Source organism: Mchenga conophoros, linkage group LG13, assembly GCF_057382185.1.
Source record: "Mchenga conophoros isolate Kocher_MC1m ecotype Shallow Benthic linkage group LG13, M_conophoros_male_GT1.1, whole genome shotgun sequence".
NCBI lineage: Eukaryota > Metazoa > Chordata > Actinopteri > Cichliformes > Cichlidae > Mchenga > Mchenga conophoros.
Genome location: NC_140538.1, coordinates 31,574,168 through 31,586,088, shown reverse-complemented (window position 1 = coordinate 31,586,088; position 11,921 = coordinate 31,574,168). Strand labels below are relative to the sequence as shown.

The 11,921-nt window shown below is 40.9% G+C and overlaps 1 protein-coding gene across 5 annotated transcripts in view; it reads left to right on the top strand.

Annotated features, from left to right (window-relative positions):
* Nucleotides 1-486: 486 nt before the first annotated feature.
* The window catches only part of birc6 (baculoviral IAP repeat containing 6), a 134,993-nt gene continuing 123,558 nt past the window's right edge, over nucleotides 487-11,921 (top strand). For all 5 annotated transcript variants that reach the window (XM_085243020.1, XM_085243021.1, XM_085243022.1 and 2 more), the window contains exon 1: nucleotides 487-933. In XM_085243020.1, coding sequence (XP_085099146.1) covers nucleotides 723-933 — 211 coding nt within the window. In that variant the 5' untranslated portion in view covers nucleotides 487-722. The remainder of the gene's footprint in view (nucleotides 934-11,921) is intronic.

Genomic DNA, 11,921 nt, shown 5'->3' with positions numbered 1-11,921 from the left:
ATTAATATAAAATCTGCCCTAGCACTTGCACAAGTGATGGAATTTCCTCATAAATTAATTTTAATACTGGCAAACGACTTATTAGAGTTGCATAGAATTTAAAAATAAAATCAGTTTCCTCTCGGGTTGACCCCAGCAAGTTTTCAGGGTTTAATTGTTTTCTCACATTACTGTGCAGTTAAAAAAAAGGTCTGCTTAGGTTGCATTCCAATTCTAACTGAAAAAAAATATTGCAGGAAACTCTTTTTCTGGGCAGTGCTTTTCCATGATGCCCTAATTTACATTTTTCACTTGAAATATCAAATTCATCTGTGTTTAGTGTTTGAAGCCGATGATCACTGTAAAAATTCAGTTAACGCATAGAACCAAAATATAACCAATTTAATGTACTTTTTGTTGCGGAGCCACTGTTTTGTTGTTCTTAATGATTTGTCCAGCCGATGTTCTCGTTTGGTGTCGGCGTTATCGCGGGATGTGGTGCCGAGATACGCTAGCTCCGTTTACCTAGAGTGTAACTGACAGAAAGCCCAGCCTGGAGTTTGTCGGCGCTGATGGTGAATAGCCACTGCTGCGGTGACGGCCGGAGGAGAAGAAGCCGCAAAAGGAGTCAGCAGTGGCAGAGGAGTGACAGTTTGGACTTAGTCTTATAGATTTAGCAGTATTACGTCTACCATCGGATCTTTACAAACCTAAAAGGGAAGGGAAGGGAGAAATAAGGAAAGATGGCGGCCGCGGCCTCGCCGGGCTCGGGCTCGTCCACCTCCTCAGACTGGATTGTGCTGAGAGACGGTTGCCTGCGTTGCGACGAGGAGGGCCTGCTAAGCCTGTCCTACCACCCGGCCCTCAACGCTATCTTGGCCGTCACCAGCCGCGGCAGTATTAAAGTAATTGACGGCACTTCGGGGGCCATTCTTCAGGCTTCAGCATTGCACGGTAAATATCGGAGTCCTCTGTCAAGCCATTTCACCAGCAGTTTCAGTTTTGACAAGCCAAACACTGACTGTCAACAGACACTAAACACGACACTGGCTGAGTTGTAACCTCAGCCCGCTAATGTTAGCTCTTACTAGCATGGCCTAGTCAGGGTATTTGGCAACTAGGATTTATGTAGCCTTTTCTGCCTAAACCAGGGTCATCGTCTTTGGACATTGGTGTGTTTATGATCAAACAAGTTCAAGTTCTTCTTGAACACCTGCGTTTGCTAATGTTTACTATAGCTGCAACTTGACATATCTCCCATGTCTGCTAATAGCTGGAAAGTGCCAGTTAGCCGGTTAACCTTCCCGGTCAGTTTCTGTCATATTGGTGGTCATGTATGATGTGTCGTTAAAACTACAGTTTACACGGTGGCTATCTGAAGTATCAGAATTACTATCACCCGCTTGGATGTGGTACTATGTTCTTCGCTGAATAGTTGTGATAGTCAGTAGGCTAGCTAGCGGCTCCCCGGGTGCTTTACTTCACAACCCACCGGGTGCACTGTCAGTTGTTTGGAAGTACTGGTGTGATGTTCAAAGTAAACTCACTGTGCCAGTGTAACAGTGTGGACGTGTTTGTTCACATCAGTTAACCTAATAAAGCTTTAGAGAGTTTGTCAGAAAGTTACTTTTGACGGAACATGTTAAAGCATTGTATAGTCAGGTATAGGAGGAGCACGACGTGCTCCTCCTATACCTGGTGTTTGAACATTAGTGCATAGATGGAGTTTTTACAGAACTGGTGAAAGAGAAATTCATTACCATTGTTGGTTTGGGTGCCCCATAGGAAGCTTTGGTATTGTTAACATATTAATGGCACCCGTTTGCTAATGGTTGCGTGTCTTTCATCCTGACTTTTATTATTTAATAAAATTTGCATATTTTGAAATGTCTGTTTATTAGGATTCGTTTCTTATAATGGCACCTGTTATTACTTTGTCTAAAGAGGTAATAGGTAGAACCTTACAACAGCTACGTTTTTGGTGCTCTTGGTCTCTTTGACTCTGCAATATTGTGTAAACAAACAAACAAAAAACCCTGCTTGCTTTTATGATTTGCAGTCCAAGGTGGATTGATATGGGCAAAGGAAGAACCCACTGAATTCTGGTGGCAATCTGAATAGAGGTCTGTTGATTTGGCTGAGGAATCTCATATCATATCAGAAAGGAGTATTGGCTTTGGAAATGGTATTTGCTCATAATGTTCACCTCTGATTTCCTCATCTTATAGAGGTCCACCATATTGGACGTGATGTGTGGTAACAATCATGTTATATGTATGGCCAATATGCGTACTTAACATAGAAATTATTGTTCCCCCCTCCTCACAAGGCCTATATCATGCTGCGTGGTTAGGTACATTAAAAATCAAGGACAGAAAGAGATTTTTTTTTTCTAAAACACTATCCTGTTGTTTCAGATAACAGAATTGGAAAAAGGTCAGATTAATAGTATAACAATCTTACATTATTTGACCTTGTGAAATCACCATTGTCAGTTTCAAGCAATATTTGACCATTTAAAATGTTTACATTTATATTTTCGTGATATCTTTCTAGGTTTTTTTTTTTTTTCTTCTTTCTCATCTTCTTCAGCTGCCTATTCCGGGACTACTCTTGCTTTCTCATATCCACCTCATCCTCTCTCCTCAACTAAACTTAGGGTTGTAACATAAGAAATTCTACATAAACACATTTAATTTAATTTTGTTATTGTCGCAATTAGCTATCCTTAGCAGATCAGACATGCGATGCTGTCGTCTCTGGACAGCTGACATGAGATGGCTAAACAACAACATAATGTTAAAAGCTAGCGTCATGCCAGCTAACATTAGACTCTAGTGTCCTAAAACTTTTAAACTATCTCCACTCTGATCACCAGTTTGATTACATTCTCACACCACAAGAGTTCATTTGGCTTCAAAGAAGTTTCGTTAACAGCCATGAATAGCAGCAAAAAGGAGCTAACAGCTGCACAGCAGTGGAAAATTCTAACAATTCACCTCAGTATCACTGTCATTAATCAGAAATGAGCTATACTGACTCGTTTACTCATAGTTGCTATAGTTTGTCCCATTTACATAATTTTTAACAGGTTTTTCATTTTGTTTCAGAAGTTTTACACATCCAAAATGGTCAACAAGTTAATATCACATGTCTGCAAAACCTCTATAGAGCTAAATGACTTGGTGCTTGCATTATAAAGTGTGTTGTTTTGTGGCTAAGAAATGGGAAGTGACTGAACTCATGATACAAAAATCCATATTGTTTTACAGTTGTTCCATCTTACTTTACCATAAAGACCACGTGGAGCTGTTCAAGTATGCTGGGTCACTGAAAGTTGTATTGCTCAGCTAATGAGGGAACTGGAAAAGCATCAGTAAAGTTTTTTTAATTTTTTGTTGATGATTATCCAATGGTTCTTGTTGGATGCAAGTAGGTAAAAATCACTGGAGGCACTTTGACTTCATGTTGAGTGATTACAAAGAGACCAATGCCTATCAAGTCTAAGTCTTAATCAGGGTTAAACTCAGAGCCAGAATTAAATACCAGCAATTAGCAGCAATTTGCAAACATCTGAGGCATATTATAGAACCCCGAAGAACATCAGAAATAAAGGATCTAAAGCATTTTGGATTTATAACAAAGGGGATGAATCTCGACATCATTATGAATTTATAACACATTAATAGTTTTATCTTGATGTCTTATCTTGATTGTGTTGTTTTTAATGATTACTGAAGGTCAAAATTATTACAGTAGATAAAATTATAGATCAGATTTGATGTAAACATATAAACATTATTACTACACATAGTCTCTCTTGTAAATGTCAGACTTAAACCAAAAAATTACTACGATTAAAATTTTTAGCCCCCATTGGTAATAGTCAGTTGCATAACCCTTTTGCTGGTTATCATCCTGCAGTTGTTTGTTGTGATTTTCAATATGTCTCACACGTTTTTTAACAACCCAAACTCAACTTCCCAGACAAGTCTCTCAAACCCCTGCAGATTTAATGTCGTCTGACATGGACCTTGGTCTTCAGTTCATACCACAGATTTTTAAAGATTAAAGTCAGAACTTTAAGAAGATGCCTGTCTGTTTTTTCCAGTTTTTTTTACTTCCTACCTTTCTACCTTATCTTACCTTAAAGAAGAGCAAACACAACAGTCAATGAGTATTATACTCGGACAAAAAAAAGTTGATCTGTGTATAAAGAGTAATTGAGATGTAAAACATGAGAGAAATCAAGTGGTTTGATATCAGAGCTTATTTGTATGTATTATGTATTTTTCACTATCTGAACTTTTTTTTGTTCTGTTTTTGTTTTTTTAGGTTAGAAAAATCAAAGCACTGCTTTTTCTTTTGTTTTCGTGCAGTCTGTGCTGCCGTGTATTTATTATCACTGTGTTAATGTTCATATACTGATTGTTTTGCCTCTCGTAAATATCATATCACCGTAGGGCTATGCGATATCACCAAAATCTCATATCCTGATATAAGACATTTTTCGTCCCGACAACGATATTTATCACAAAAATTTTACATTTTCTGTAAATTCTGTGAATCTCTTTGAACTCGACTTGTGCAAAGTTTTTTCAGCTGGACGTCGTGTACCTAGAATCGAGTGTTACATAAGTTGAAACGGAGGCAATTTTCTTTGTGAGTATTTATTACCCCCGTGGTGCAGGGGAAAGCCTGTCCTAAGGTTTTGTTTTTTTTTTCTTAGCAGCTGATGGCTCTTTTTAGCTTCTCATCTGAAAACACTCTGCGATTTGGTTTATTTTGAAAAATCTCAACAGGATCTTCAACTTTATTGTGAAAGGTCAGCCCTATAGAGAACCATAGAGTGGTTCTATATAGAACCCTATATAGAACAGCCCTATATCACCGTAAAGGTGACTCCTTTAGTATACCCAGTCTCTCAAACCTTCATTATACTCTACAATGTAATATATAATATATAAAGTCTCATAGTCACAAAAAATTGGCAGGCACGTGGACATCTTCACAGACCTTTGTGCTCACTGTCTGAAAATGAAATTTATGTCTACAGACTCAAGGACATGAAAAATCTCAACTCCTAAACTAGAGCTGGGCGATAGAATGATAACGATATGTATCGCGATATAACTTTTTCTCGATAGAAAAATTAAACTATTGCGATAGACCTCGCCGCTCTTGTCCTCTTAAAAAAAAAAACAAAACAAAAAAAAAGACACAGCCAAACCAAATTAAGTAGTGCAGAGCCGAACCAATCACAGCCGCAGCGTTATGTCACGTGACTTGTTACGTACAGCACAAGTGCCAAGCTGCACATGTGTATTTGTTTGGGAAGCAGCCAGCCACCGTACCGCCCGGGTAATGGAGGAAATGAGTGTGCCGACTAGAAAAATCAACCGAGCGTGACCGAAGAGAAAACAGATGATGCCGGAGAGATTGTCGAACGGAAGAGCCATAGAAGTTCCGTAGTGTGAAGGTATTTCGGCTATTTCAAGTCTGACAAAAAACAGAGTAGCGTTCACTGTAAATTGTGCCGAAAGCAAGTCTGGAAATACAATAAACTGGTGCATGCTCAGGCTACGTCCACACGTACCCGGGTATTTTTGAAAACGCAGATTTTTCTATGCGTTTGCACCTTTCGTCCACACGTAAACGGCGTTTTTGGTCACTGAAAACGAAGATTTTTAAAAACTCCCACCAGGGTGGATATTTTTGAAAACTCCGTTTTTGCATTTACGTGTGGACTAGAAAAACGGAGAAAACGCAGCGTCAAAGGTGTGCGCATTTTTTGACGTCACACTGTGCGCCACGTTATTGTTTCGGTGAAATGAATTTCTACAATACTGTTACTATTAATTCTACTCTCTGCAGTGTTTAAATGCTTACATATACACACAGTTACTGTCCCTCCACACATACGACTCTGTTCTGCTTCTGTGCCCCAGCTTAGTTTACTTTTTCCCACCGAGGCTTCTAGACTTCTGATTGGCGATTCCTAACCGTGGACCTAGGAACCTAGGATTATTTTTTAAAAGGGAAAATCTCCGTTTTCAAAAATACCCGTGTACGTGTGGACGTAGCCTCAGTCTCTGACTGGAAGCGCTAATTCGTCATTCGGCTTTTGTCAGACTAAAGTAACTGTTAAAACTGTTTGAAAAGCTAAGCTATACAACAAGGAGAGATTGAGAATTTCCTTTTAGTTCTCAGTAGAGCTGGGCGATAGAACGATAACAATATGTATCGCGATATAACTTTTACTCGATAGAGAAATTAAGCTATCGCGATAGACCTCGCCGCTCTTGTCCTCTTTAAAAAAAAAAAAAAAAAAAAAAAAAGGTCAGCCAATCTAAATTAAGTAGCGCAGAGCCGAACCAATCACAGCCGCAGCGTCACGTCACGTGACTTGTTACGTACAGCACAAGTGCCAAGCCGCACGTGTGCTTGTTTGGGAAGCAGTCAGCGGGTAATGGAGCCAGCGCGTAATGGAGGAAATGAGTGTGCAGACTAGAAAAATCAACCGAGCGTGACCGAAGAGAAAACAGATGATGGTTCCAATGCCGGAGAGATTGTCGAACGGAAGAGCCATAGAAGTTCGGTAGTGTGAAGGTATTTCGGCTATTTCAAGTCTGACAAAAAACAGAGTAGCGTGCACTGTAAATTGTGCCAAAAGCAAGTCTGGAAATACATGCGTCACACTGTGCGCCACGTTATTGTTTCGGTGAAATGAATTTCTACAATACTGTTACTGTTAATTTTACTCTCTGCAGTGTTTAAATGCTTACATATACACACAGTTACTGTCCGTCCACACATACGACTCGGTTCTGCTTCTATGCCCCAGATTTGTTTACTTTTTCCCACCGAGGCTTCTAGACTTCTGATTGGCCAACATTTCTGCACGGTTAGGAATCTAGCGCCACCTGCTGCTTTGGCATGTTCATAGCAGCGTTTTCCTTCATTTCTGCCTTTATGTGTGGACGGGATTATTTTTTAAAACGAAAACGGAAAATCTCCGTTTTCAAAAATACCCGTGTACGTGTGGATGTAGCCTCAGTCTCTGACTGGAAGCGCTAATTCGTCATTCGGCTTTTGTCAGACTAAAGTAACTGTTAAAACTGTTTGAAAAGCTAAGCTATACAACAAGGAGAGATTGAGAATTTCCTTTTAGTTCTGTTTATTTGATATTGACAAAAGTTAGTCAGTTTTGTCTGTTCTTCTGTAAAACAAACTAAGATTTATTTTTAGAATTAATATTTTGTTTCTAAGTGGAATTGACAATTTAGTAGTCTGTTTTGTTTGTTCTATTTTGAAACTTAAACGCTTTAGCGGCTGCCTTTTGTGTAGTTTGCAATATTTGCCTTTATTTATCTGAAAAAGTCTCATGTTCCTTAAGTACATCTACCCTGTTGAACTTATTATGGGAAATAAATATTTAAATAAAAACAAGCTGCTGATTATTTCACATTTTACTTGTGATCAACGGCAAATTTAAATCTTACAAATATAGTTATTTGGCTTATATCGTGATAGATATCGTTATCGCCTGAAATGAAAAAAACATATCGTGATATGAAAAAATCTTATATCGCCCAGCTCTATCCTAAATTTAAATGCTTTTTTTGAAATTGTTTTTAAGGCACTTGCACACATGATGGAATTTTTTTTTCCCCCCCTGGAAAGTTCATGTTTGCTAAGAATTAGGGTTGGGCGATTGGACAATTATATCGACCAATCACCTTTTACAAGGGTGGTTTATTTATTTATTTGCCCATGAGTAAGTTTGTTAATAATGATGGAGCTAATAGAAACAGGCAACAGAAAAAAAAAATAGCGCTGTTTTAGCAGCACCCTCTTTCATCTGTGAACGAAATGCACCCTCCTCAGAGTGCGCCCAAGTGCTTGTTAATGGAGCTGCAAAAGCTGGTGATAGTCGTGGAATTTAGCCGTGTTTGAGTATTTTGCTCGCACTATATGTCTGCACAAGTGACACACCGCTTTAGTTACATCCTTTGGTTTACCTCTTTCATCTAGTTTAAAGCCAAAGAAATCCCAAATTGGTGACTTGTTTTTTTTTTTTTTTTAGCGCTTCCAGCGTTAACACGCCGTCATCACATCTGGTGCGCAGATTGAGTCAAAATCAGGTGGGTTGAGAGAGTTAAACGCGGTCATCGTGATTAAACTTTTTAAGCCACGTTAACGCTGATGCGCGCGTGTGTGTGTGTGTGTGTGTGTGTGTATATATATATATATATATATATATATATATATATATATATATATATATATATATATATATATATATATATATATATATATGTGTATATATATATATATATGTATATGTGTATATATATATATATATGTATATGTGTATATATATATATATATGTATATGTGTATATATATATATATATGTATATGTGTATATATATATATATGTGTATATACATATATATATATGTATATACATATGTGTATATATATGTATATACATATATATATATATATATATATATATGCATGCATGCATGCTCGGGTCCTCTGCCAGAGGCCTGGGAGCTTGAGGGTCCTGCGCAGTATCTTAGCTGTTCCCAGGACTGCACGCTTCTGGACAGAGATCTCCGATGTTGTTCCCGGGATCTGCTGGAGCCACTTGCCTAGCTTGGGAGTCACCGCACCTAGTGCTCCGATTACCACGGGGACCACCGTTACCTTCACCCTCCACATCCTCTCGAGCTCTTCTCTGAGCCCTTGGTATTTCTCCAGCTTCTCGTGTTCCTTCTTCCGGATATTGCTGTCATTCGGAACCGCTACATCGATCACTACGGCCGTCTTCTTCTGTTTGTCTACCACCACTATGTCCGGTTGGTTAGCCACCACCATTTTGTCCGTCTGTATCTGGAAGTCCCACAGGATCTTAGCTCGGTCATTCTCCACCACCCTTGGGGGCATCTCCCATTTTGACCTCGGGACTTCCAGGTTATACTCGGCACAGATGTTCCTGTACACTATGCCGGCCACTTGGTTATGGCGTTCCATGTATGCCTTGCCTGCTAGCATCTTGCACCCTGCTGTTATGTGCTGGATTGTCTCTGGGGCATCTTTACACAGCCTGCACCTGGGGTCTTGCCTGGTGTGATAGACCCCAGCCTCTATGGATCTTGTGCTCAGAGCTTGTTCTTGTGCTGCCATGATTAGTGCCTCTGTGCTGTCTTTCAGTCCAGCTTTGTCCAGCCACTGGTAGGATTTCTGGATATCAGCCACCTCCTCTATCTGCCGGTGGTACATACCGTGCAGGGGCCTGTCCTTCCATGATGGTTCCTCGTCTCCCTCCTCTTTCTTGGGTTTCTGCTGCCTGAGGTATTCACTGAGCACTCGGTCAGTTGGGGCCATCTTCCCAATGTATTCTTGGATGTTCGTTGTCTCATCCTGGACTGTGGTGCTGACACTCACCAGTCCCCGGCCCCCTTCCTTCCGCTTAGCGTACAGCCTCAGGGTGCTGGACTTGGGGTGAAACCCTCCATGCATGGTAAGGAGCTTTCTTGTCTTTATGTCAGTGGCTTCTATCTCCTCCTTTGGCCAGCCTATTACCCCAGCAGGGTACCTGATCACGGGCAGGGCGTACGTGTTGATGGCCCGGATCTTGTTCTTACCATTCAGCTGACTCCTCAGGACTTGCCTGACCCTCTGCAGGTACTTGGTGGTTGCAGCTTTTCTAGCGGCCTCTTCATGGTTCCCATTCGCCTGTGGGATCCCCAAGTACTTGTAACTGTCCTCTATGTCTGCAATGTTGCCTTCTGGTAGTTCAATCCCCTCAGTTCTGACTACCTTCCCTCTCTTTGTTACCATCCGACTACACTTCTCCAGTCCGAACGACATTCCAATGTCATTGCTGTATAGCCTGGTAGTGTGGATCAGTGAATCGATGTCTCGTTCACTCTTGGCATACAGCTTGATGTCATCCATGTACAGGAGGTGGCTGACAACTGCTCCGTTCCGTAGTCGGTATCCGTAGCCAGTCTTGTTAATGATCTCACTGAGGGGGTTCAGACCTATGCAGAACAGCAGTGGGGACAGAGCTTCTCCTTGGTAGATCCCGCACTTGATGGTGATTTGTGCTATGGGCTTGGAGTTGGCCTCTAGTGTTGTACACCACATCCCCATTGAGTTCCTGATGAAGGCTCTTAGGGTCCTGTTGATCTTGTACAATTCTAAGCATTCCAGTATCCAGCTGTGGGGCATTGAGTCATAGGCCTTCTTGTAATCAATCCAGGCAGTGCACAGGTTGGTCAGTCTGGTCTTGCAGTCTCGGCTGACTGTTCTGTCTACCAGTAGCTGGTGTTTTGCGCCTCTGGTATTCTTGCCAATCCCTTTCTGTGCCCCGCTCACATGAGATTAAGCCAATGTTGACTTTTAGCTTACAGAGACTGAAAGAAGATGAGAAAATGTGATTTAAAAAAGGGACAACTTGGTTTTTTTTTTTGAGTGTGATGACCCATGTGCCTGTTCATCTTAACCGATATGATGCCTGACAGGAGCTTCCATGTAGTACTGAGGCAGGTTATTGGTCGGTAGTTGGAGGGGACAGGTCCCTTCTTGGGGTCCTTGGGGATCAGGACCGTTCGACCTTCGGTTAGCCATTCTGGGTGTCTCTCGTTAACTAGCAGCTGGTTCATTTGTGCTGCCAGACGCTCGTGGAGTGCACTCAAAAGCCTGCCATCCATGGATTCTGTCAGTGTTTTGATCTGTTCACCATCAACATTGCGTGCAGCAGCAACCACAGCCTCCCAGACACTGTTCAGAGAGGTGTACTGTTTTCCCTCCTTGTAAATCTCACATTTGATGATGGACCACAGGTTCTCAATGGGGTCCAGATCAGGTGACCAAGGTGGCCATGTCATTAGGTTTTCTTCTTTTATACCCTTTCTTGCCAGCCACGCTGTGGAGTACTTGGACGCGTGTGATGGAGCATTGTCCTGCATGAAAATCATGTTTTTCTTGAAGGATGCAGACTTCTTCCTGTACCACTGCTTGAAGAAGGTGTCTTCCAGAAACTGGCAGTAGGACTGGGAGTTGAGCTTGACTCCATCCTCAACCCGAAAAGGCCCCACAAGCTCATCTTTGATGATACCAGCCCAAACCAGTACTCCACCTCCACCTTGTTGGCGTCTGAGTCGGACTGGAGCTCTCTGCCCTTTACCAATCCAGCCACGGGCCCATCCATCTGGCCCATCAAGACTCGCTCTCATTTCATCAGTCCATAAAACCTTAGAAAAACCAGTCTTGAGATATTTCTTGGCCCAGTCTTGACGTTTCAGCTTGTGTGTCTTGTTCCGTGGTGGTCGTCTTTCAGCCTTTCTTACCTTGGCCATGTCTCTGAGTATTGCACACCTAGAGCTGGGCGATATGAGATTTTTTTCATATCACGATATGTTTTTTTCATTTCAGGCGATAACGATATCTATCACGATATAAGCCAAATAACTATATTTGTAAGATTTAAATGTGCCGTTGCTCACAAGTAAAATGTGAAATAATCAGCAGCTTGTTTTTATTTAAATATTTATTTCCCATAATAAGTTCAACAGGGTAGATGTACTTAAGGAACATGAGACTTTTTCAGATAAATAAAGGCAAATATTGCAAACTACACAAAAGGCAGCCGCTAAAGCGTTTAAGTTTCAAAATAGAACAAATGAAACAGACTAAATTGTCAATTCCACTTAGAAACAAAGTATTAATTCTAAAAATATATCTTAGTTCGTTTTACAGAAGAACAGACAAAACTGACTAACTTTTGTCAATATCAAATAAACTGAGAACTAAAAGGAAATTCTCAATCTCTCCTTGTTGTATAGCTTAGCTTTTCAAACAGTTTTAACAGTTACTTTAGTCTGACAAAAGCCGAATGACGAATTAGCGCTTCCAGTCAGAGACTG